This window comes from Cebidichthys violaceus, unplaced genomic scaffold (assembly GCF_023349555.1).
Source record: "Cebidichthys violaceus isolate CVI_PGR_0920_01 unplaced genomic scaffold, fCebVio1.0.p SCAF_41, whole genome shotgun sequence".
Lineage (NCBI taxonomy): Eukaryota > Metazoa > Chordata > Actinopteri > Perciformes > Stichaeidae > Cebidichthys > Cebidichthys violaceus.
The window spans coordinates 2,094,408-2,121,259 of record NW_027176606.1 but is presented as its reverse complement, the minus strand read 5'-3'; the positions used below and the strand labels follow the sequence as shown (position 1 = coordinate 2,121,259).

Sequence of the window (26,852 nt, the reverse complement as noted above, 5' to 3'; positions counted from 1 at the left end):
AAATACTCGCAAAATGAATGACATTCCCATGAGCCTCAGCTAAAAGCTGTGTTGCTAATCAGCAAACATTAGTATGCAAACTTATTAAAATAAGATGTTGAACATGTAAACTTAATACTTGCTAAATATCAGCAGTGTTACAGTGAGGATATTAGCATTTAGCTCAAAGCTCTCCTTAGTCTTTGTGTTGTTTAAATTAGACCTCACCTAAAGTCTCTAAAAAGTAAATCCCTGTCTGGGTTTGTGAAAAATTACTTTTTTACAAATGATATAAAATACAAATGGAGCAATCCAGTTCCTTAAATGTGGGTGCAGAATTGTCCAACAATGGAAAATCCTTTTAGAGCAGCCAAAAACTGACATACATTATTATATAATCTGGCATTTTCTCAACATTTTCCTCAGGTGTCCAACAATCAAACTTGTTTGAGGACTTATTTTGCCAGCCTGCTAAGACAAAGGGTAAGCTGTCAACACTGGATGTGTCTCACATGAATAGTGAGCAGAGCATTTCTAAAATAACTGATAGATGCCAACGGACCAACCAGTGCAACAGGCACTAAAGAAGGTCAACATTCATCCTACAGTACTGAAGGTGACATTTAATAAACTCCATAACAGTTTAGACGTCTAATTTTTAACAACACACGCACACAAAAAAAAGGCAACAAAAATAGCTTGGTCTCCTAAAAATTGCGTTCCCATACAACAAAACTGAATTGTCAATTACGTTTGAAGGGAAACCTATTCTGTTTGTTTTTGACGTAGAACAAGCATGTTTCCAATCGTTGTCAGCAGAAGTCCACATCGGAAGGAGGTTTAGGGGGACAGGTGGGTCTAACGAACACGGGACTTTCACCCAGGACCTTGTTGGTTGTGTCCCGTGTGAAAACAAGTTCAAAGCTGACTCGTTTGAATTTACATCTGTAATTTAAATAATCTAAAGAACGTACTTATTTTAAGCCATACCCTGATGTTTTTACACAACATAACAAAGTCGTTTTCCCCTCCTTTGTGTTTCCATTCCATGGTCAAGCAAATTTTAAGCGAACTTTTGAAATGTTAATTGGCAGCAGCGTAATTGGGTCAGATGTTGGAAGTATAGACTGCGCTTTATGCATGTCTGTAATCCGCTAGTAAATAGAGTAGAAGCCATCCAACCATCAACGAGAGAAAAATTGACAGGTTTTCAAGATTTTCTTTCAATTGTTTTGATTGCTCTTCCATATCAGTTGGCCATGTTTCATGCTGCCCATAGACGAAAACAATATAAATACATATTAAATAAGACACCAGCTGCAAAAACAGCTGATAAGTCTTTTCCATGTGAATAGAAACATGGCTTTTTGTGTGTTTGTCTGGGTGTGACTCTCCACTCCACTCCTGCTGCTAATCAACCTGCACACCTGCAATCCATCGACTCGTTGAGCTCTTGTGGTATATTTATCCCGGCTCTCCACTCACTAAGATTTCTTAATAAACTCAATGAGCTGTTGCCATTTTCTGTCTGGTTTGTGTTTGTGTACATTTGTTTTTAGAGGCAAACAGACACCAATCAAGCAAGCTAGGTAGCACTTAACATCAAAATATGACAACGATGAATTGCATGTTGACATCGACAATACTAGTAAAAAGCACAAAGAATAAATAAGTAATCAACTATATATTTATCCAACTAAATAACATGACAGTTTTGTCTTAGTCGCTTATCTTAAACGCCTCCAATCATCGAATTATCTCACCATGCTTCGAGTGATCATTGAGCATGATGGTTGTAGTCAATTGTATCATAATTATATAATTATAAATTGCATAAATTGCAGCTGGATTGGACGGACAAAACCACAGGCAAGTTATTTATCTAGTGTGAGACACGCTCCGTGATCTTAAAGGGATGTACTGTACTCTAAATTGTTATCTAGCTGTCAGAGAGAGATCTTTTCAACTTTCACAACAGCGTACTTGACAGGCTTTGACATGAGACGTACCAAGTGTTCGCAGATAAGAAAAGGAGATGTGTCTGTTTTGGCAAGTGCATTGTCTTGATAACAATCAGATGGAGACATACCGTCCTTAACAACCATTCACCTGTCAACTGGGAGGTGATGGGTGTCATTTACAGACATGAAACTCAAGGTTACATATTGGCCTGCGGTGGAAAGTAACAAATATACTCGAGTATAATTTTGTGTCTGCAACTGTCTGCTTGGTTCACCCTGCTGGTGAGTTTTTAATCAGTGGCATGAGACACACCTGGGTCTGCTGTGCCCCGAGCAATACACCGTACAACCGGATCATCTGACCTTTTTGGAGGATCTCTCCTCCCCACACGCTGTGACTTTCGTTTTCTTCGACAAAAGCTACACCCACGCAGAACCTCTTTTTAGTTTCAGCCACTCCCTACTGTCTTTACAAATAGATAACTTAATGAAAGGGGAGTTCTTGATATTCAATCGGATGGGGGGAAAAAAAGACATATAAGACAACAATGTCGATATTTTCTAATGCAATACTAAGATTTCTAAATAAACTCAATGATCTTTTGCCAGTTGCTGTCTGGTTTGCTTTGTGTTCAACATTCTAACAATATAGAATGTGCATTTCGACATCTAATTTGGGAATTATTACACCAAAATAAATGAGGAAAGCTCAACATGCATGTGAAAATAGCTTATAGAATTCTTGTGATGTGACAACAAAATAGCACATACCCATTCTGGTTGAACTGCCATTACGGTATAAAGTTATTATATAAGATTGTGACTATGTTTAGAGGTGATAGTTAACTGAAGGCATGCTCGTCTCACATTCTCAAACCTTTTGATTCTCCTTTATATAACTTTTTTTTTAAATCCAAAGTCTACCTTGCAGTATCAACCACTCCCTTTTTTGGACATCAACAATGTCGATCTTATTTAAAAGCATATTTATGAACAACACGTAAGACATAGTAGACACAACAGAAAGGAGCCAAGCACGCACAGAGCTTAAGTAGCCAACATGCACACATAAAAGAGTTTTTTATAGCATGGCTCCACATAAAACCTTCATCACTGATATATGATGGTTGAGTTTTCCAAAAAGAAAGGCGTTGTCACACATCAATACTACAATTACCTTTTGAAGGCGTCTTTCTGGCCTCATTCCAACTAGCCTGCTAGACTTCAAAGGCCAGCATGTAAAAGATATATATCAAGCTCTATCCTATCAATTATTTAGTATAGCCTTGTTTCTTTTTGTCCAAAGCAGGTGTTGTTTAAAAGGTATGAAGGACACATTTTAAAGGCTTAAAGGTTCATCTGTTTGGGCTTGCTCCAGGTTTTGTTGTTGAGGTGTCTGCAACTAGTGTCGCTGGTTTAAACACTGGTTTAAATCAGACATGGGCAGAAATTAAACCGCTTGAGTTGATACCATAGACTGTATGTACAAAGTCATCGAGACGTCACCCATTGTTTTGTGGACTGCCGTTTTGAAGCCTCAAATTCGGCGATTACGGCCGTCGCCATTTTGGATTACGGCCGTCGCCATCTTGGATTACGGCCGTCACCATTTTGACTTTTGCAACCAGTGAACAGAAGTTACCAAATTTGAAATGCGGAGGAGTGACGTAGAGACTCCGTATACGTCTCTGGTAGCGGTAGCGACCTGTCAATCACATGAAACCCGCCCTAAAGCATACCGTAGAAGACTTGAAACTAGTGATTGATTGATGTTTACAATATTTACTGACTATTGTGACATTTTAAAAGATCCCTGTCACACAGTCTGAACTTCAGCTAGATAACAATCTAGAAGGTTAGGGAGAGTGTCTCACACTACAGGTTCACCACATACTTTCATTTTAGAGGACTTCATGGTTATAAATGATGTACACAAGATAATAAATAGATAAATAACTTGCCTGTGGTTTTGTCCATCCGGTCCAGCAGCCGTTACAAATGCAATTTATAATTATATAATTATGATACAATTGACCGCAACTCATGATCAAATTAAAACCATTGTGCTCAATGATCACTTGAAGTAAGGTGAGATAATTTGATGGTTAAGAGGCGTTTAAGCTCAGAGACTAAACCAAGATTTACCATTGGTTTTTTTTTTATGAAAATGTCAGTCAGTTAGTAAACGTTCGCATGCCATATGAACAATCACATTTACTTAGCCTCAGCATGTTAGCCCGCAGCTCTCTTTAAACTCACACTGTGTTCCAAATCGCATACTTTTCAAATCTTTTTACTTTTAATAGATACTGCAGTTGCCCTTACAAAGTATGTACTGTTGTATGAAGTATTGGGACATAGTTCTTTGTCACAACCACAGACTGTATATAACAAGGGGACGTACTCATCGTGACGTCACCCACTGCTTTGCGGACCGCCGTTTTGAAGACTCTAGTTCGACGTTTTGGCCATCGCTTATTTATTGGTTAGAGTTAGTCTACAGAAAACTAATATATGTAATGTCCTCCAAAGTGACAGAACACAACTCTGTGTGCGGTGTGTTTGTGTGTGTGTGTGTGTGTGTGTTTGTGTGCGTGGATGATGGTGTTGATGACACAGTCTATTTCTACTACATTGTTTGCAGCAGAGGTGTGTACATGCGAGCAGGACTACATTAAGATTCCCGGTAACAGGTCAATAAAATCTTCTTTCCTCATTCATCGTAAGTCTTTTACGATGCATGTTCTTGATTGACTACTTTCAGAGACACATTTTAGACTAAAGGCCAATAAATTTGTTACATCTTGTGCAATCTGGGACAAATGCCATGTCCCCAATTTGGAGGGAAAAAAGAGACAAGCCGTAGAGACAAGCTGGAGAATATAGTGGAGCATTTAGCAGCTAAAGAGACAGATTTAACCCTCAGGATATGGTGGAGACCAAAAACAGAGCTAAAAGAGAGTGAATATTGTACCAATGTTCATCAGATCCACTCCAAATGAATTGGAATGTTACCAACTATCTGCTGTACAATATATGTAAATAAGTAACTGTTAGAGAGCAACTTTATCATCAACTTAAAGTGGGATGAAATGCCAATTTTCATCTTGTTTGAAGTCAAGTAAAACTTTGCTCCACTACATTTATATGACAGCTTTTGTTAAAAATGTAATCAGCTAATATAATATAATATTATGTTTTTAAATTGCGGTATTGGGTATATATATATATATATATATATATATATATATATATATATATATATATATATATATACTTGAGCAAAGAATCTCTTTGACAACTAGAGAGTCAGCTGAAAGGAAGCAATACCTTTCTGAAACAACAAGGCCTTCAAATCTTATTTGGCAAACTTCTCTCTGTAAAACGTAGGCGATCTTTTGTAAAAGCAATGAAGTGACAGAGAGGCTTTCCGTCTGACGTGTGACTATTCTTCATGAGGTGTTCTTTGTTCATTCTTCTGGAAGAAGAAACGGTGGAACTTTGCAAAACAGGTTTGTCTTCCTTCGCAGAGCTGATCTGAACAGAAGGATTACAAAACAGGGTTTATTCTCGACAGAGTAGTGCACACGTACTGTACTCCTTTTGTTTTTCTGCAAGTGTGAAAAAAATCAACATGTTTCTTCCTCGATTGTCGTGTTGTTACATTTGAAATTAAACAACAGTGAATCTGTGCTAAAATAACCTTGCATAGCCCATGATCCTTTTTGTGAAATCCCCAAAACCTGCCTGTTTGTGACTTTTGTACATATATTTGATACAATCATTATATTTATTTATGATTTTATTTTTACACACAAACACACAAATGTATTTGTCCTTAACTATGAATTATTGCACCCTGACAAGGAACCAGACGTACCGGAATGTTTGATTGGGAAACTTTATTCAAAGCCAGCGAGGAGGAGCTTAATCAGACGAGTGATGAATCCCTCTGCAAAACAAGGTGTGTCTGAGTATTAATGTTTGCATCTGATGGACAATCAGAACGCTTGACATGACAACCCAAAAAGGTATGTCCATACTGATATAAAATCATTTCTAATTGCTGGTTAAATGTTCAGGTGTAAAGATTAGTTAAGTTTGATGTTTTAGTTTGCAAACTTTGTCCAAAAAGCCTGGAAGAAAAGGCAAGTTGGTTTTCTTTGACACCTATTAATGTGTTTTTTTTCCAGTCGCAAACATGGCCCTTGCCGTGTCAGTTGAGGAGCAGTTCAAGTGCTGCATCTGTCTGGACATCTTCACCGACCCGACCTCCATCCCATGCGGTCACAACTTTTGCCTGGACTGCATCGAGGACTTCTGGGATACAAAGACCAAGTATGAGTGTCCGCTGTGCAAAGAGACATTTGAAAAGCGTCCACAACTCAGGATCAACCTAGGATATGCTGAAATCATTGACATCTACAAAAGGTTTGTTATTGAAAACTTTCTCTTTCACCTTTTTAAGCAAACCAAAGTAAACTGTTTTAATTAAATTGAGATTTAACGTAATTTGATTGAAATCAAAAGGACTCAACGGGAGAATTTGGACGATGTGGTGGCGCCAGGAAGCAGGAAGAAATCGCTAAACCAACTTTTCGAGGCTGACGGAGTTCCCTGCGACATCTGCTGCGGAGACAAATCACCATCGGTCAAGTCGTGTCTGAGGTGCCTGGCGTCTTATTGTGAACATCACCTCGCACCTCACCTGAGGGATCCGGCGCTGCAGACGCACCAGCTGACAGATCCGAACACTTTCATCACCGGTCACTTCTGCAGAAAACACAAGAAGCCGCTGACGATGTTCTGCAAGAGTGACCAGAAGCCTGTTTGTGTGAAATGCACAGAACACAGGGAACACAAACACCACACCATAGTACCCATTGAGAAGGAGAGGAAGAGGGTCAAGGTGAGAAAACTCTTCTTCTAGTCGTCATCTTCATGTAAACTCTGCCAATATAGAATCAGTCCTTTTACCTGATTTTCTCTTGTATGAATATTAAAATGTTTCATTAACAATTAACACTAAAATTTCATTTTTAAACCTTTTGCAGACTTCTTTGAGGGACACGAAGGCCAGCATTAAACAGATGATCCATGCCAGACGGAGTAAAATGGAGCAGATAAAAAATTCAGTGGGTCTAAGCAAAGTAAGTTCATGTTAAACACGTCTAACTGCTCATGTTTGTTTGCTTTTATCTGTAAAAGTAAATGTTTCTATCGTTTCAATCGATAGATAATCACCAAGAGGGAGATACAGGGCAGTGCTAAGGTCTGCGGCTTGCTGATAACCACCATCGAGAGACACCAGGCCAGGCTGGAGGAGGAGCTGGAGGAGAAGCATCGAGAAGCTGAGAGGAGAGCCGAGGAGCTGCTGGTGGAGCTGGAGCAGGAAATCCATGAGCTGCAGACGAGGGGCATCGAGCTGAAGCAGCTGGAGCACAGTCAGAGCCCCATTCACCTCCTGCAGGTTAGAGACCTGAAGTCCATTTCAACATTTCTGTGTCAGTGTCAACGTTTCAACAACTGTAATCATGAGAAACCTACGCGTTGTTCCCCATTTTAGAGCTTCCCGTCTCTAAGTCGACTCCCGTCCACCGGAGAGTGGTCTGAGGTCGCAGTCTACTCTGATAACTGCATGGGGACGGTGACGAGAGCCTTCTCCAAGCTCGTCAACATCTGCCAGGATCTTTCAGACAAACTGTCTGCAGATGGTCAGTAGTGTTTTAGCAGAAAATGATTATCTTCTTCAAAGAATTGTTGTGAAAATCAGTGCATGAAAATAACCTTTTTCTTCTCCTTTTTTGCAGAAGCAGACAAGCTGAATCAATATGCAGGTACGTTCACAGTCACACGTCCATTGCTTATTTCAATAACCTAGTTTAACTTAGATTAGTTCCTCTTCTTACGACATGACTCATTGTTTTTCTTTTCTGCAGTCGACGTCACTCTGGACCCTGAGACTGCTTCAGGCTGGCTCGTCCTGTCTCCAGACAGAAAGAAGGTATTGTCTGATTATATGATCATTCAATTGAATACGTGAAGAACACAGTTTTACTATAAGTATTTCTTTAGAATAGTTGGGATTTCTCACACAGCAGTTTAAGCTAAAAATATTGACTGACATGACTGTGAGAATCCAATGCAAAGGATGATCTGTTAAATAATAGGTCTAGGCTATTAATTGTTGTAATCAGGCTAATGTTTAATGTGATGACCACAAGGATAATAAGGATGATGATGTTGATCCACAGGTAACTGTCAGCAGCCAGAGGAATAATTTACTCCCAGACAATCCTCGGCGGTTTGACTCCTGCGTCTGCGTTTTGGGGGAAAAAAGCTTTGCCTCCGGAAGACGCTACTGGGTGGTTCAGGTAAGGAGCTCAGCGCACTTAAACAAATCACATTGAACGTGTCAAATCACGGGAAAGCATTTCATATGCTAGTTCGGGGTTATAGCTCCTCACCTTGTTTTACTGCCTTGATCTGTAGAACCCAAGAAGAGATGACCGATGACAGTGATATTTCTAGGCAATGTCGTAGGATGTATGCACAAGCAAAAACTTTCTCACACAAGTTTGGTATGTGCACAGATGGAGTGAAGATGTCTCTGTTCGGAGCATATTGTACACCACTCTACACTGCACACTTGTGGTCAAACTACAAAATTACAAGCTTACAGAGACTTCAAGTTTCTAATGACGCCATGAGAATATTACAAAAGAGACCGAGATGGAGTAGTGGCAGTGAAATGTTTGTGGCTGCAGGAGTCAATACTTCTATATTCTTATGTATACATTTATTTGCCGGCTTAATGACTCTTTGTTTTATTCGCGCTACCAGTCCCAGCTGTGGAGACGTTGGTGCAGCTGTCTCTTTGTCTATATGTACTTTTATTGTTCTTTTGAATGTCATTTTATTTATTTGTCTTATCTGGACCCTGCGTCTGAAATAAAGTTTGATTGATTGATTGATTTAAAGCAAGCATGTATGTCTGACTGTGTTTTGTAAATTTGTGTTTCAGGTTGGTGATAAAACAGACTGGGATCTTGGTGTGACCAGAGAGTCCTGCAACAGGAAGGGGTCCATCACGGTGCGTCCTGACAGCGGTTACTGGGCCATCTGTCGGCGGAGAAGCGGCAGTCTCAGCGCCTGCGCCGGCCCCACCGTCACGCTCCGCCTCCAAGAAACCCCCCAGAAAGTGGGCGTGTTCCTGGACTACGAGGAAGGATCGGTGTCCTTCTACGACGCCGAGGCGAAGACACACATCTACACTTACAGCGGGTGTGACTTCAACGAGCCCATCAACCCGTACTTCAACCCCTGTGTTCAAAATGATGGGAAGAACACCGCCCCGTTGATCATCTGTCCTCTTGAGGAAAGAGTCAGGGAAGGACAGGACATGACCATTGAATCAGCTATGTGATGTGTCATAAGAAAGGATGAGGCAAACTGTTGTAAAAATATTTGGTATATAGATATAGCCTGTATAAAATGTTGTTGCATGTGCTGGGAAACTTTATTCCATAGCCTTAATGGGGAATGTATAATTTGAGAATCAAATTGTGAAACTGAAAATAAAAGTTGTATTCTGAAAAATGTAAACTGTGACATTGTGTCTTTTTGCAAATTGCAATTCATACGTTTTTAATTGAAGGTATTTAAACTTTAACATAACATGACATTCATCAAAGATACGGATGTATGTGGAGTCTATTACCTTAAGTATATGGTAGTTGACACAGCCCCATTACCTGGCATGGACGCCATATTGCTGTGGACAAGGGCAAAAGGTATTTTGGCAACCTCAAAAAAGGGCAACTTCAGTATTATTCAAACCTGGTTGTTTTAGTGTCCAAATGACAAATAGAGGAAACGATTTTTGAAACAGGTCCAGTAGGATGTGATTTAACCCTATTGGCGAAAGTTGACACCACCATTTACGTCCACTAAATTAAAGTAGGTTGTTATTTAAAATCATTGAAATCTAAACTTCCCTTGTATGAAGATGGAAACTCCTACTTCCTTCCTACTGCTACTTAATAAGCAGTCTTCAAGTAATTATTAGTCCCTTATCCTGTAATTACAAAGGGTGACTGTTTGTACCTTTGTACTGCTCATCTGAACAAGGTCAGCTATTTCTTTGTCCCTATTTCCAGTGACAAGGAAATGCATGGCAGCTTTTTTTGTTGATCACATTTCATTACAGTCACACAAGATTACAGCCTGCAAAGTAAACTGTAATTACTCACTATTAAAGTTGTTTTTTACCAGTACAGTATGTATCAATAATTATATCAAGTTAACAATTTAGGGCTGTCCCTATTCTATTAGGCTGCTATTACAGGGTACAACATGACCATAAAACTGAGCAAAAGTCTGGATGTTTCAGAGAAGATGGAGGGATGACTTAATAAATGTGATAATGACCTTATTACCAACATACAGGCAAACTACATTGACAGCGTAATGTCATGGATACTTTATCGGCCTCTGAAGAAGTGTTATAGAATAAGAAATGTGCTTTAATCAGTGAGTGCCCTAATTTGTGACTTCACATAAGTGTGAGCCGGGGAATCGTGGTACAATGGCCTAAAATATTTCCATCAGGAGATTCAGAAATGATGCCAATTCAAAAAGACAAAAAAAACAAAAACAAATGCAACGAACAACGCTGTATACCCAGTGAACGCAACGGAAGTTCTCCAGGCCTCAAGGGGGAGCGCGAAGCTGAACAGCTTGATTTTTGACCCAAGTGAGACAGACCAGATGAGAGTTTGTTTGTTGAAGAAAAGTGGAGTAAAGATTCTTTTCTATACATTTGTCCATAGTTTGTTACAATATTATACGTAGATCTGTTGCTCTTTTATAATATTGTCATAGTCATCAGATTCATCACTCAAGTCTCAGTCGATTACCAATTTCAATATTATATTCAATCGTTATGCAGATGACACCCAACTGTACATTCCCCTAAAACCCATGAAAGATAGTAGAGTTTGCACATTCAAAGCTACCTTGGTTATTAATTTCTGGATGTCACAACAGTTTCTCCAGATTAACAGATAAGTTAAGAAAAAACTGCGTCTTGAATCCTTCGAGTGATTCATTGTAGGTGAGATTACTTGAATGTTAAAGTAAAAATGTCCTGCATTGAGCTTCATAACGAATATTTCTACCAAGACAATGATCACTCCCAAATCTTAACCAAGTACTCTAAGAGCCTAAAACATCTTCCTTTTGTTTTATTTGCTACAAGCAGATTTTGTATTATATTAAAAGATCAGATTTAGTTGTCAGTGAACGTGTCTCTTTTAGGTAATGCCGCTTGCATTACATTTAAGCCAAAAAAAAATTAGTTGTCGAAAATTAGAAGTATTTAAACGTAATTTCTAAGAGACAGATTTGAGTATTCACAACACAAACATGGGTGTGGATGTGGATTATTTATCCAGACTCACTATTTCAAAATCATATAACCAAGATGAACCAATCCTTTGCATATGAAGAGCTTTGTTTCCCAAATCTTTCGAGGTGAAAGAGATGGAGGTGGAGGGAGGGGAAACAGGTACAGTAGGGGGTCGAGGAGGCACGAGAACAGAAGGACGCGGTGCTTGTGATGTGATTAAACGTCTGCTCGAACACAGGGGTTTCCTGGAACAGAGAGATTGTTGAAGAGAGAGAGAGAGAGAGAGAGAGAGAGAGAGATGGGAAAAATAGAAAAGAGAGGGAGAGGAAAAGATAAAGCTAAACAGGGAACGAGACTCTTGGGCTGGTCTAACTTAACTGAAGAAAGCTGGTTTCTGTATGTCGCTGCAGAGTCAACGTTTAAAGAGAGAGGTGGGTGTTTTGTTAATATTTTTGAACAAACCATAGTACTTTTATTCATCTTGCAATGGTTGATTTTGTGAAAATGCTTGTACTGTTTATTGCTGGGTGTGTTGTTGAGGCACTTTTTGTCAGGATTCATCTATTTCTGCAAAACAATATATAAGACTTCCTCTTTATTTTTCACGAAATTTATTATAAGGATATTGCTTTTCCTGCAGTGCATGAAGAGTCAGCTGCTGTGTGAATTATTGTAATTTACTGATCAACAAATCTGCCACTTCCTTAATGCGTGAGCTGGTATTGTAATATTTCTATTTATAACGTGTGCAGAGACAGGGATTCAATTGGAAAGGTGAAGGGGGAGAAAGAGTGGGCATGTTTACCCGCAGATGGCCTCTTGGTGGTGGGACTGTGATAGTCCGCTGTACCCCCCTCCTGAGTCCAGCTGGCACTTACATGCCCTCTTCCTGGCCAAAACATTACCTCATCACTTCTACTTCCACTTATTTTGCTCTTCAGCAAAATCATTTCCCTCTTATTGTCCACTGCCATTCCCTTACTCACCTTTCTCTTGATTGATTGCTTGTTTTTGGGTGAAACTTATGGGTTAGAGAAACAAACATCTGTAGAAGATATAGAATCGTTGTTGCATTTAGTTTTTCTTGCTTCACATCAAGTCAACAGTTTCTATTTCTGTCATCGTGATGCAGTTGGTTTTTAATTTAAATTCCATCTTTTCACAAGAAAACAGGACTTTGGATGATTATCTTACACATAATATGTGTATAGAAAAGGATGTTAAAGTAGCCAAGCCTCTGGCATGTCATTGTTTTTTATATACTGAAAAGATTTTCATGCGCAAAATTGTGTCCTGTGATCCGCTCCTTCAAACAGACCTGAAGCCTTGACAGCCTCTGATGGCCATTTCCGCTGCGGTGTGAGAAGCTGGATAACTTTACTTAAAAGGACTTTCTGTCTGCTGTTATGGGAAGCAGCTATCCTGGTGCCAACTAAGTCAGATAGACTTGATCTCCGACCACTGTTGGCAGAACTGTTAGCTGAGGATTGCCTGAATCATTAAATGTCCCATGAGATGTGAGAAGCTGAAGTGTTCTTTCCAGGTGATGCTAAAGTGAGGTGTTCTTCAAGAAGACACATTCTCGCCGATTTGTGGTGGCCGTATTGTCACTACGCGCCCGAAACACCTAAAGCTCGCCGTCATTCAGAACAATGCCCTGTCCATCTCCTCCCTCTCCGCCCTACCTTGCTCCTCGCTCAGTCTTTTTTGCTGGACTGCTGCTTCTGGTCCGTTGGGGGCCCTCAGAGGTAAGTTGCCAGAATGACACAGAGCCAATCGTGTTGGAGGGAAAGTGTCTGGTGGTGTGTGACTCCACGCCCTCTGCGGAGCCATCGGGTAACGCTCTGGGCATGTCGGTGAGGTCCGGAACCGGACGGGTGGCGTTTTCAGCCATCCGAAACACCAACCACGAACCCTCGGAGATGAGCAACCGCACCATGACCATCTACTTTGACCAGGTGGGGGAATCCAAAATGAGTCAGACAACTGTAGCGTTATTGCTTGTAACAGTCTAAATATAAATTCATAATTGGATGTCTCTGTGCTCCTCAGGAATGTAGATGCTCGTAAAACAAGAAAGGTGGTGTCATAAACCCGTGTAGGCTCAGCCTTAAATCGGTTTGAGTATAATGATTGTCCCCCCAAGTTGTGTCTTATCTACTGCGAGTCTATCCAGGCACGAGGTAAATTTAGAGCCTAACCAGTTAGTGACCTAGGGGTCCTGAGAGCAGTTTTTGGAATCAGGTCAGGTCATAAGGGTTACTTTCACAGCCTCAAAAAGATTGGATTGGGTATATATTTGATATTGGATGTTCTAAAAAGATATAAGCTATGTACACAAAACATATTTGTGTATCAATGGGAGAAACGACACCTTTGTTGTATTACTAAAGGCCTTTACACGTCGATAGCGGTACCGATAAATGAAACGCAAAATGCGGTTGCGAATGTTTCGCGTCAAAACTATTCCTACCAGCAGCGATGCAAATTTGCGACAGTTGCAACACTTTTTTCAATAAAAGGTTCAAATAGCACTTTGCACAGGCAGAGGATCAACTATCAGGATCTTATTGACCCAGAAAAATGTCAAACAGTCTGTTTAGCCTTAGCTTCTATAAGCTACTTTATTGGAAGTATGCTCTAAGTGAATTTGCAGCTCTAAAACACTTACGCAGTGCATATTGTATGTTGAGGGCTTTCATTGTGAAAGGGAACGACAGAAGGAGTGGATCTGGTATGCGCTGCCTTTGTCAAGGTTGAAAGGAGTAATAAAGTTGTCAGTCTTGGTTTGGAAAACTGAGCGTCCTCGTAGTTGTACATTGTGTACATTTTAAATATGTCCATTCCACACAAGGTTCAAGGTACAACATTTCCTTTATTCACGGTGCGAAAGCTCAGAAACTTTTTAACTTTTTACTTTTCCCCTTCTTTCCCCAAGTAAAATGAACCTGTATTTTTTTAGTCTACTTAGTTGTACACAGTCACAATCAACCTAGACTAGTTTTGAACAAGACTTTTCCCTGTTTTAATTCATGCTTTTAACTCTGACAATGTTCTTGCTACCAGCAGCAGGATCCAAATTAAATTGTATTTCAGTCTGCCTACTTAGATTAACCTCAGCAACACAAAGCCAGCCCGATCTAGCCAGGCTCAGGGGGCATTTCCATTACAGGGAAGTTGCATTTAGAATATATTGGAGATAAGGAAAAGGTCATGCGCCTGCAAAATGGTGCTACATTTTAGATTTGCAATCCTTAGTTTAAACAGTCTTTGAAGTTTAAGGAGGGAAAAAAGGAGTCATGTTAGCATTGAAATCTGATGTAATTGTCTGCCTCAAGTTCAAGTTGTCCAGACATTTCACTCAAAAGCACAAATGTCAACCTCATGGTGGCCCAAAAGGAAAAGTCAGTGGATCACCAGTGTCATTCGGATTCATCCTCTGGGAACCATGAATGTCCGCACAAACTTCCACGCCAATCCATCCAGGAGTTGTTGGGTATTTCCACTCAATGCAAAGCGGTGGACTGACTTTACCTCTTGCTGCTGTCACTGAACACAATTGATCAAACCAGTTTTGACTCACCGCCAGCCACACTGTGAGCACTGAGAGTACATTGTGTCACATGCCAGTGTGTTGTCAAATACTGGAAGTTATCTCGCTCACAAACACTACGCTGCATGTGTCACATCTTAATTGATGTTTATTCGTTAGCCTGAAAGTGTTGCGCGATGGCGATGCTGAGCGGTGACGCTAAGTTATTTTAAGCAACGTCTTGAAGCTGTGAGAGAGGACTTTTAAATGTAACGATGCACAAACCAGACAAATAAAAGTTCACAAAGTCTGGTTTGTGACCTGCAGTTGACTCAGGGCCTGTTTGTTTCATTCATTGTCTCTCTTCGTCTCCTCTTCTTCCTAGATCCTAGTAAACGTTGGCAGCCATTTTGACCCAGCGAGGAGTATCTTCGTGGCCCCTAGAAAAGGGGTCTACAGCTTCAGCTTTCATGTTGTCAAAGTTTACAACCGGCAGACAATACAAGTAAGAATACCAGCTTAAGGCATGGCCCGACACTTTTGATGAGCATGTTTATTTGCAGAGCCTTGCTATATATATATATATATATATCCCCCCTCTGCTCACCTGCTCCATCTCCTCACCCATCTTTTCACAGGTGAGTTTGGTTCTCAACGGCTGGCCGGTGATTTCCGCCTTCGCAGGTGACCAGGACGTCACCAGGGAAGCTGCCACCAACGCCGGGCTGGTGATGATGGAGAGAGGGGACAAGGCTTCCCTCAAACTGGAGAGGGGGAACCTGATGGGGGGGTGGAAGTACTCCACGTTCTCTGGGTTTCTGGTGTTCCCTTTGTAGATTAGGTTGTGATTGTGTTAATCGTTACCCGTTGAATTCCGTCAAGGTGCTTGGATGTGTCTTCATGTATCAGTTAGAATGAGTGAGATCCCTCAACACCAAATAATCCTGAATGTAATTTCCATTTCCATTGCACTTTTTATGTCTCGCTGTTGTCTGACTATTGTAATGTGTCGTCTATGCTTGCTTACAACAACTGGAGTCAGAGGTTTGTGATTTTCTTTTAATGCATGAAATACAATAGCAGATCTTTGTGGCAATAAAGAAACGTATTGTGTCTATTGCCTCTACATCTATGTCTATCCGCTTATCTACCTATTTCGCTTGGTAAAACTACATTTCCCACAACTTGAGGGCTTTGGCGGATGTAAACCAGAAGTACAATGTTGTCATGGAATTGGCTCGTTAACTGTGGCCAAACTTGTGTTTTTTGTAGCTTATATATAAATAAATGTATTATTATATAGGCACAATTCAAATTGGTTCTAATACAAAATAGGGTCAATGCAGGGGTTGAAAAATAAAATGACCGAGTGAAAAAGTTGAATAAAGTGTAATCTATCTATCTATAACTGAATTGTGACAACTGATTGAAATTCATAGAAAAGTTAAAAGCTTAACTTTTTTTTTTTTTGCATTCCATTTTAAGTTTTCAACTATTCTTTATTTACTATTTAGTTACATTATGTGACATAGTCTATTTTTACAATAGTTTGCTACATGTTGTCTATAAAGTTTAATTTTAAAATTGCTATTATCATATTTTTACTTACATTTACATTTAATCTTGCATAGTTCACAACAACCACAGAGGCAAACCTGCAGTAAAAAGTCATATGCAAAACAAGACGAGCCAAACTTATCGTGTTCACTATTCCTAACTCACCTTTCTTTATGCGTAGTCTGCATTTGAACAATTTTGATACAGTTCGTTGACAAGGACATGCTTACCACATGACGTCCTCCAAAACACTTCACATATGGTCCATAAATCATTTGATGCAGACCCAACTGTTGTCCTAAAAATACCACGCATCCCTGTGGTGCGCTCCAAAAGTTATTATTAAGGGTATAAGTGAGGACTTACGCTACAAGATTCTGACCAAAAACATGTCCACACGCCACTGTTGAACCTTGAATATGTAATTTAACCATCTAAACTGCAGTTTTATTGTGAAACCCTTTGTACACGTACAGTCTGGGTTTGTCATCCCGGTGACACTCGGCGACTGCGCGTCTCTCTGCGGTGGATCAGGTGGCAGATGGGGGATTGGCAGTAGAGGAAGGGATCCGGTGCCAGAAAGCCTGCTGAGTTCACACTGGACCATCACAACTGATTAGTGTCAACGCCCCGGTGCACAGCAGAGGCCTGTGTTAGCACTTTGGATATTCGTGTCTGGAGTACAAAGACTTTGGTTCAAAAACTAGATAGACGCCTTGTAAGTAATGACATCAAATACCATATAAAATATGTATGAATGTTCATTTTGATTAGATTTTTGTTGCTTCGATATATATAAATATATATATTAAACAATACATTAAGTAGATTTTTTTCTTAGAAACAGCTGTTTTGCTGTTGGAATAAACAACAGAAGTGATTTATTAGGAATAGATAGAAAGAAAGACACATGTATAGTGAGACACTAGCGGAACAGAAACACAAGAGTGCCACCTACAGACACTCAAAGAAAGTATTAACAATATTGGGGACAGGATCTTATATTTCATTTTATTAAAAAGCAAGACTTTTCAAAAATACTCCGTTTTCAAAGATATGTATTAAAAAAGAAGACAAATAGCAAAATTGTCACATTTGAGAAGCTAGAATTTTTAGACATTTTTGGCATTTTTGCTTAAAAAATTACTTAAACAATTAAGTGATTACCAAAAAAGTTGCATCCGTGAATCGTGTGATTGTTACAGATCTGTGATGTGTTCGACCAATGATTCAAAACCCAAATATATTCAGTTTGCGATGATAAAAAAAAAAAAGAGAGAGAAAAAATGCAAATTCTCACATTTGAGAAGCTGAAACCAGAGAAGTTTGACTTAAAAATAACGTAAACCATTTATCGGTTATCAAAACTGTTGCCGGTTAATTTTCTGACAGCCAATTAATCGACTAATTGTTGCAGCTCTGAGATATTTAACACTTGAAATATGAAAACTTGAATGAACTTGTCAAGTAACCCTGATTTTGGTGTTCGAAATTACACCAAACATTAAAAAAACAAACACAACACTTGAGTACAAATGTATTAAGACTTCTAAATCTAAGTGAACTATGCTTTTCAACTAATACAATCTCCAGGTTCTTAATGTTTCCCTTACTTTACATTTCCACTTAAGTACCTTTAGGATCTCTTATATCCCATAATCCCATCGAAGAATTATCCTTTAAGATAAAGCAATTCTCTCTTTTTTCACTTCATTGAAGCTACGTCATGCTTCTACTGACCGAAGTATTCAAGATGCCATCATTTTATGGCAGCACCGTTACATCAACTGCGAAACAATTATGGGCGGCATCGCACACACTCTACATGATGAAGTTCTCAATATAATAATACAAATTATTCTTTGTTTTAACCTCCTTCACATGCCAAACGGTCGGTCATATGAGCACCGGTATATCCACCTGTTCAGATCTCTGTGGTTATGGCGATTTTTTTTGGCACTTGATTGTGAGCTGGCACTGCGACTGAGGATATTTGTTGACAACAGTTGGTGGAAGAGCCAAACCATATGACCAGACTTGGCTCACATTTATACTGCTGACAGGGCAAATAGGGAAGGTGTGAGATTCTTGCTCAAAGGAAGCAGAATAAATAAATACAGTTAAAAAGATATATTGAAACATCATCTCTTGAACAACATGAGTCCAGATTTGAAAAGCAAAAACAGAGAATATTTAAAAAACAAAGAAACGCAGCTACGCCTTCATACTGCTCTCATAAAACATGTGCAAGAAAGGATGAACCAAGCGCGGACAACTGTATCAGAGAACGAGGGAACTTAAACTCGCAAAGGTCCGCGAGAGCTCAGGGAACCCCTCCTGTCTTGTCCTTCCAGCTCCCGTGGCGCAGCGGCGGGAGGTCGACTCTGGGCGGTGCTGTCGGATGCCGCCTCCTTTCTGAGGGCTCCATAACTTGGATGTGCATGGTGTTGTTGTTGCCTTGCTGGAATCCGGTCACATTGCTGAAGTGCATCTGGACTCCGCGCGCAGCGGCCGGTTGGCAGGAGAAAGTGTTGGGTCCGGATAACTGACGCTGCAGATATACACAAATAAAAAGGAGAGGGAAACACAGCAGCAGAGGTCAAAATGTTAGTTTAGAGTCTTTAATAAATGCTGTGTTCATGAGAATTGATTACTTAGGACAATAGGTACTACAACACTTCCTAAATACCCTTTGGGAAAGGAAATACAGAGTATTTTTAATGCAGTGATGCAGAATAAAACAACCCACGTGATACTGTGAAGACAGGTTTTGCTTTAAACCCTGCGGGGGAGGTTTTGCTGTTCTGCCTTGAGGGGACGTCCCGGTCGAATGAGACGGCGGTGACGATTCAATGGGGCAAACGGAGGACTTTTTCACTTTGCAGTCAGTCCAATGGCGGCTGGTGTCGTCGTAACGCGTGCTTGAAGGTCGAGATGAAGGCGGGTCTGAAAAGGGGATGAGAATAACCTGAAAACATGGCGCCATGATGCTTGATTTGTTCGTCCGATTTGTGATCTAACGACACAAGTTCGCCTCCTTCTTCAGTGGCTTCAACACCAACTTCCTCTTTACCTTTGACTCTTGGTATGTCTCTTCGTTTTGCAGTCCCACCGCCAGCCATTTCCTGCAACAGAAGTAAGTGTTGCACTGTGATCTCAATAAAGACTACAGTTAATTACCAGTTTGCGCATAACAGGAAATAACTGGTCAGTAGTTCTGTTTCGGTAATCCAAAAGATCACAATGAGACAAAAGAAATAGTTTCCTCTCCACTTTAAATCTTTTGAATCTTTCTAAAACCTTTATTCTCAAAATTGAAGTGAACCATTTGTCTGATTAAAAAGCAGAACTACTAAGACTGTACATTTTAGTTTGCTTTGTTCATGTTTTGTCAGCTTGAAGTGGCAAAAAAAGGAGAAATGAGTCACAAGAATTGATGTTTAGGGAAATACATGTATTCACTTTTCAGCTGAGAGTTATAAGAGAAGATTGATCCAGCTCACATGTGTGTGTGTGTGTGTGTGTGTGTGTGTGTGTGTGTGTCCTAATAAGCTAATGCCAGCAGCCAACTAGTTTAGCATAGCATAAAGATTAGATAAACATAATATTACGTTTTAATCAGTGAGCTTTAGAGGTGCCGTTTGACGGATTTTGTTCCCTCTTGACAGAGCCATGCTAGCTGTTTGCCGTTGTTTCCAGTCCTTATGCTAAGCTAAGCTAACCAGCTGATGGCTAAATCTACATATTCAGTGAAGCGACATGAGAGTGGTTTCAATCTTTTCAACTAAATCCGTTACAAAGACCATAATCTCTATCATTTATAATGTGGGTTATATTCATGTTTACATTCAATCTCCTATTGCTCAATCTTGCTCCAAACGTCATGCGCTTCTTCGAGGCTTTTTACATTCACTGTGTTCAACACTCTTTCCTGTTAAAACTCCCCTGGTGCAACAGGAAGTGGTGCATGTAATATTTCCCCAAGGCAGCAAAAAGTAAAAAACAGTGCAGTGTACAAACACCACAGCATTGGCCAATATGTGGCAAAGAAAAGAATGAATACCTCACAGACCACATTGTGAGTTTTTCTTCTTGGGTCAAAAGTATAACAATGGCATCAACACTGTACTAGGAAAAGACTGAATGACGACGTTAAAGTGTGGTCTGTTAATTTAAACATTAGGTGTTAAATACAATAAAATAATGTTTCTCTATTTAATCTATTATTGCAGTGACAGTGTGATTTGACTGAATCTCACCTGGATTGGAGGGCGACCTGTTGGCACGGTATCACAAATCTTCTTTTCCTCACATTCACTCCCTGCAACAAAATTAAAAAATACATTTTGCAACAGCAATTTTTGATCTCGTTAAAAATGGCTCAATCAAACTCAATCAGTCCAACGGCTTCCTGACTTTGGAAATGGTATTTTAACAAAATAATCTTAACTCAAGTGTCCATTTCTGTTATGAATACTATGGACCTTTTTGCGCAGTTAAAGTTAAAAGTTTAAAAACACAAACCTGAAAACACAAAATGCATAACAAACTCCACATAACTGAGATAAACAAGAGCTAAAGAAATAGTTCGAAATATTTGGAAATATGCTGCTCGCTTTCTTGCCGAGAGATAGATGAGAAGATTGATACCGCACACGTGTGTGTCCGCTAAATATGAAGCTACAGCCAGCAGATGGTTAGCTTAGCTTAGCATAAAGACATTAAAGAAACAGGGGAAACAGCTAGCCTGATTAAACGGGCTTGGTAGTCTGGATCTAGTACATATTAAACAAGATATAACGTGTTAATAAATGAGATTTAGAGATGTTGGCAGGTGGGTTTTGTTTCCTTTTGGACAGAGCCAGGCTACTTTTTCCCCGTGTTTCCAGTTGTTCTGCTAAGCTAAGCTAACTGGCTGCTGGCTTTAGCTTCAGAGTTAGCATACAGAGTAGTATATATCTAAGGGAATAGCTATGTTGACGGAAAAACATCCTTATAAGTGGTGGGGGGGGGAAATGACATAAAAGCAGACCTGAAAGCTGAGTGAGATGAACCCTCTCAATCTGCTCTATCATTCTTTCTTCTTCCTTTTGGTCCTGGAAAGAGGAAGAGAAAGACGTACATCATGTCACAATTTAACATCATCTCAGCATGACTATGACTTTATGAAAAGATTTTCCCTCACCAATTCCTTCAGCACTTGGTGGACAGCGTCATTAACATTATGTTTGTGCATCTTGTACAGTTCTTCTGTCTCAGTTGTACACTCTGCGTACAAAGTAGATTAAAGATGTGACGTTAGGACCGGGCACCACAAGCTGTTGAAAGAGTAACTTTCTGTTTCAGCTCAAGCGTTCTCTCACCAAGAGCAGAGGGCCTTTGTTTGGGTCTGGTGTCCCAGCATCTCTCCATGAGCCCCATCAGCCTCGTCAACCCCGCACGTTCAACCGCCTGGAGCCTGATCTCGTCCAGCGATGGACGGTCTCCCTCGGGGATGCGAATCCGCACCAAGCTGGACTTTGCGTCTGTAGCGGAGGACGGATTGACAAGGCGGCCAGAGGTTAGCGAGACCTCAGAAATACCTGAATATAAGCTCTGGACTGATGCTTACATTCAGACATTTCAGGAGCCTTTTTAGCGTCTTCCACCAGTTGTGTTGATTTTACACCCTGCAGATTTACTGCCACCAAAAATAATTGAGGCAATGCAATTTTCAATGGCATCGCCAAAGAAGGTGTTTTGAACATTTATGGTGAGCGAGAGGCTACAAAAGCTACGAAGACACAACAGTGACTTACGTGCATATGGTTGTGTCCCTGTGACAATGGACCACAAGAGTATACCATAACTGAAAGAGAGACAGAGAGAGTCACATGCCAGGAATAACAATGGTTGTTTCAACCATAAAATCAGACCACTTCCCTCATTTGGCTGTAAAACAACACTCATTGTTGGTCCTTACATGGTAAAGTAAAACACTTTTATCCAGGTGCTGGTTCTCGTACCTGTAGATATCGGAGGCTTGGGTCGGTTTGTACGACACTTGGAACGCTTCCGGTGGCATGTAGCTGATCGTGCCCCCTTCCTCCTCGCTGTCCTTCTTGGAATGCCGCGTGACGCTGTGGTAAAACCGGGAGAGGCCGAAATCTGTGAGCTGGAGAGAAGATTAGCAGAGAGATGAAGGAGGCGGCTATACTGTACAAAAATTCGAAATTATTAGTGATGTTGCAGAAATTAGGTTCCCTTTGGATATTATATGGAACTGTTACTTTCAGTGGGACGTGACACATTTTGTGTCATATACGCTGAAATGTGAATTAATCTATTACATCAACAAGTTGCCTCATTTAGTCCATGATCAGTTTTACTTCCCTTATTAATCACAGCGTGGGATGACACATGGAATGTGTCAGGGCCTGGAGTTCGCGTTTTGTTTAATAGTAAAACCCTTTCACTACCTTTTTATCAAACGCCATTTCTGCTTATTATCAAGTTACAACATTCAGGGGGAAACCACATCTGTTTCTTTCTGATAAAGGAACAGTGTGTAACATTTAGGGGGATTACTTGGCAGAAATAGAAGAAAATACTCAGAATTATGTTTTAATCAGTGTTTAATCGCCTGGAACTAAGAATCGTAGTGTTTCGTTTGCTATCTCAAGGTAGGAATGCGTTTCAAAACCAGGTATTAAACGGGCCCTGGACGTCACCGGTGTTTTTATTAGTACTTTTTAATGTTAAAGGATACTCCAGTTGACGGCAACTACGCTTGTTACAATCAATTCGTCTGTGAACATGTAAACAAAAGTGAAACCTAATTCAATTGGCCACCACCGCGATGTTAACACAAGCACAGCAAGAACTGTCGACCAAACTAATGTACCGATATGAAGGAAGCGGGCCTTGGACTCACCTTGGCATTGAGATAGCTGTCCAGCAGCACGTTGCTGGGCTTCAGGTCCAGGTGGAGCAGGGCCGGGGTCAGACTGTGGAGGAAGTTAATACCCAGAGCCACTTGGTGAGCCAGTCTGAAGACCAGCGGCCAGGGTGGAGCTCCGTGTAACCTGTCCTGTAAGATCGTTTATATAGTTACGGATCTACAAAGAGTGGCGATTGTGCTGTCATGAGTAGAATGGACATTCCTATTCAAATCAACATAGCAAGATGGACAGAGTGGCGGCCATGTTTATGTGTACCGTTGCCATAGAGTGCTGCAGGAATGAGTCCTAAAGCTCTTTTATCCCACAAGAACTTTTGTCTCGAAGTCTATGAGTTTTTTGGTTTGATGCCTGAATGATGCAATTCCATTGAAAAGGTCTGTATGAAAAATGACATAAGTGTCATGAAAAGAAAAATGTACTTACAGTAGGTTTCCTACGTGGTGGCAAGTACATTTACTACAAGTACTGTGCTTAAGTACAATTGTGATGTACTTTACTAGGGCATTTCTATTTTATACTACTTTATACTTCTACTCCACTACATCTCAGAGAAAATTATTGTACTTTTTACTCCACTTTGTCTGGAATATAGATTTAAATTTTACATACAAAACATATATTGTACTTATAAAGTATGACAAATTGTACAAAGCTCCTCCACCAGAACTTATGATTAAATCATATGATGCAAATAACAACAAAACACTCTCAAAGGGGCCACTCTGCCCAACTAGTACTCATGATACTATTGTTCTTGTGCTTTTTTTTAAATTTTAAACACAAGACTTTAACTTGTATTGCTACAGAGTGTCTCTGGAAGTCAAAGAGTACTTCCTCCGCCGGTGGGTACCTGTAGGGAGGCCACTGATCCTCTCTCCATGAACTCCATGACCAGGCCCAGTTGATCTGAGGCCGAGGAGGGCGCCCGGCCCTTGAAGACCCCTCGGACCAGAATGACGTACGGGCTGCTCCCTTCACGCATCATGTCGATCTCCCGCAGCAAAGACGCGCTGGTCCTGTGTATGTGTGTGTGTGTGTGTGTGTGTGTGTGTGTGTGTTTGCGTCATGGGTTAGTCACAACTTTATTTGATCGTAAACAGAAAGCTCTTGTGTGAACAGCTCACCCGTCGTCATAATGAAGCAGCTTGATGGCCACGTCGCAGCCCCACTGACGATGCCTGGCTTTGAAGATTTTTCCGAAACCCCCGGAGCCGATCACCTTCCAGCCCTCCAGGGTGGAGTCTTCGATCAGTAAAGGAACTTGACAGCTGGACATAATTCACTGGAGGAGGAAATTATTCATGATAATAAAGCCCTGGTAATAAAAATTGTTCCTCGAAAGAGGATCTTTCCTCAGTAAGGGGAGGCTGGTCAACACTTATTTTTTAAAGATTGCTTAAACACGATTTAGAAAACAGGACTCATTTTGTTAAGATGCTACACAAAATTCACACAACCACACACACACACACACACACACACACACACACAAACACAAGTAGCAGACCACTTCACATCTTTTTGCAAAATGAAACACTTAAGCCCACAATTCAAAACTATACAATGATTTATAAAAACCTAACTTTGTCCCTTTATGACACACACACAGACACACTCACACACACACACACACACACACACACACACTCGTTTCATACGATCTGATTCTGTTTGACCCACTTTTACCATTTCTACTTTTCTAATGATAAAGTCTGGGCTTGATTTGTTCTTCTCAGAGATATCATTAGAGTGACGTACGTGAATATATATATATTGGCCGAACACGACACCCATTGTCTCGACATGTATTGTAAAAATGAATCAATGCATTTCCAAAAGTTGCATTTTGCGCTGAAAAATCCAAACAGAGCACATTCTAAATATATTAAAGTGCGTAAACACAGAAAAATCATTTCTGGAGACGAAAAAAAAGAGGCATTGTTTACGTTTAAATTTTAAATTCAAATGCTAATTCAACGGGAGGGGTTTAAGGACCTGAGGAGGTTAACACAGTATTCTTGATACAAGACATGTATTGCATATAGACTCATGTAGTTCCTATTCAGATTAAATCTATTCATCACGTTATGCAAAGATACACAATTTACAAAACAGGACATGTTTCCATTGGAGAACCTGAAACCAGTGAATGTTTGGCATATTTTGCGTGATGAATGACCTCACTGTTACATGATCTATAACTATCTTTTTGGTTTCAATGTATCATGGTTTCATATGTCACACACGGGCGCACATATTTGTTCAACACAACAGGAAACCACATTCTTTGCTACCTGACACATATCATAAAGCCCCTGTGGGGTGGACAAAATAATAGTAACACCTGTAAAAAAAAAAAAATCTAATAATCCTCACTGATGTTCTTGTGTCAGTTTAACTCTTAAATTTGTGCTGTTGTAATGGGATTACATCACACTATCAGGTCCCTACTATTGTATCCGCCTCCTGAGGACTAAACTCTACTCATTTAAAGTCTGAACCTGTGAGCTGAACACAACGGCTTTACATTACTGTAGCATAAAATGTAGAAACCACCAAGTCTGACGCATTCCTGATCAACACAGACACTTTAAACACTAATACGTATATCAAGGTGCGTGTTTTTTTTAAACGGGGAAACCACTCACCCTTAGGGATACACTCTTCTTCCTCATCATTCAACCGAGTCGACGGAGGTGAGCCGGTGTAAAAACCCTGACGCTCTACTCGCAGCAGCTCCTGTTCCGCCGAAACAGAAGTGAAACAACTTTTTTTTTTTAACTTCTGCTTCCGAAATGATCAGCAAACAACAAAGCGTGTCACGACAGAAGGATCTATTTTCTTCTTCTTTTGTTTAACCCTATTCCTCGTCAGGTTTAAACCGCTGCTTGTGATGACGTATTTCGTTCATATGATTTCATTTGTAGAAAGTGTGAATATGTTTCCTTCCTCCATTTAGTGGAGCTTGATTATAGGTCGCAGCATGAGTTAGTTTTAAGACTTCAAATACCTCTAATTATGAGAAATCTGATAAACGGATCCACTTTTTGAAAGAAAAACAGCCAATTCTCATTGTTTTGCTGCGATCGAGTCGTTTTTAAATGTACTTTTTAAGGCCTCAGTTGACAGTCATGAAGCAGTTGGTCTTATATAGGAAGAGACGAACAGGTATGATGTGCTTCAATGCTACACATCACAAGCACAAGCTTTTTTTTATGAGCATTATATTGACGTTTACACCAAAAAACAAAAAGATTTTTAAAAAAACTTTGAACTATGCTACTTTGAGTTTTTGCCAGCAGAGGGCGGAGTCTGCTTAATGATTTACAGGAAACAGGTGGCGTTACTTTATATCACTGACGATTACGCCACACCTGGATTACAACACAATACAAACTGCTGAGCATTGAGGTGACACTAGGAAATATTGCACTTCCTTTACTTCCTCTGTACTTTGCATATAGCTAATAAAA

General features: G+C 40.2%; 3 protein-coding genes and 1 long non-coding RNA gene across 5 annotated transcripts; 3 read left to right on the top strand and 1 right to left on the bottom strand.

Moving 5' to 3' along the window:
- Positions 1 to 5,868: 5,868 nt before the first annotated feature.
- LOC137885911 (E3 ubiquitin-protein ligase TRIM39-like) lies at positions 5,869 to 9,539 on the top strand. Of its 2 annotated transcripts, none has more exons than XM_068728255.1 (10): positions 5,869 to 5,904; positions 6,134 to 6,371; positions 6,471 to 6,849; positions 6,995 to 7,090; positions 7,177 to 7,410; positions 7,507 to 7,654; positions 7,751 to 7,777; positions 7,880 to 7,944; positions 8,195 to 8,314; positions 8,965 to 9,539. In XM_068728255.1, exons 1-10 carry the CDS (start codon positions 5,883 to 5,885, stop codon positions 9,364 to 9,366), a joined length of 1,731 nt encoding a protein of 576 aa, XP_068584356.1. In that variant the 5' UTR covers positions 5,869 to 5,882; the 3' UTR covers positions 9,367 to 9,539. The 2 variants fall into 2 exon arrangements, with proteins under 2 accessions (XP_068584356.1, XP_068584357.1); XM_068728256.1 differs by having other exon boundaries at positions 5,894 to 5,971.
- Positions 9,540 to 11,595: 2,056 nt separating this feature from the next.
- si:dkeyp-74b6.2 (cerebellin-1) lies at positions 11,596 to 16,268 on the top strand. The gene is made up of 4 exons (XM_068728349.1): positions 11,596 to 11,780; positions 12,666 to 13,307; positions 15,267 to 15,386; positions 15,520 to 16,268. The coding sequence occupies exons 2-4, from the start codon at positions 13,002 to 13,004 to the stop codon at positions 15,715 to 15,717; spliced, it is 624 nt and encodes a 207-aa protein (XP_068584450.1). The 5' UTR covers positions 11,596 to 11,780; positions 12,666 to 13,001; the 3' UTR covers positions 15,718 to 16,268.
- Positions 16,269 to 17,435: 1,167 nt separating this feature from the next.
- Positions 17,436 to 24,655, bottom strand: ripk3 (receptor-interacting serine-threonine kinase 3). Its single transcript, XM_068728323.1, has 12 exons — positions 24,504 to 24,655; positions 24,230 to 24,395; positions 23,352 to 23,507; positions 22,444 to 22,592; positions 22,237 to 22,286; positions 21,802 to 21,963; positions 21,624 to 21,706; positions 21,471 to 21,534; positions 20,698 to 20,759; positions 19,512 to 19,563; positions 19,188 to 19,384; positions 17,436 to 18,989 (listed from the first exon to the last, which is right to left on the bottom strand). The coding sequence occupies exons 1-12, from the start codon at positions 24,653 to 24,655 to the stop codon at positions 18,762 to 18,764; spliced, it is 1,521 nt and encodes a 506-aa protein (XP_068584424.1). The 3' UTR covers positions 17,436 to 18,761.
- Positions 19,278 to 24,274, top strand: LOC137885957 (uncharacterized). Its single transcript, XR_011104931.1, has 4 exons — positions 19,278 to 19,574; positions 20,671 to 20,725; positions 21,785 to 21,998; positions 24,186 to 24,274. It is a non-coding gene; the product is annotated as an uncharacterized lncRNA (long non-coding RNA).
- Positions 24,656 to 26,852: the final 2,197 nt, after the last annotated feature.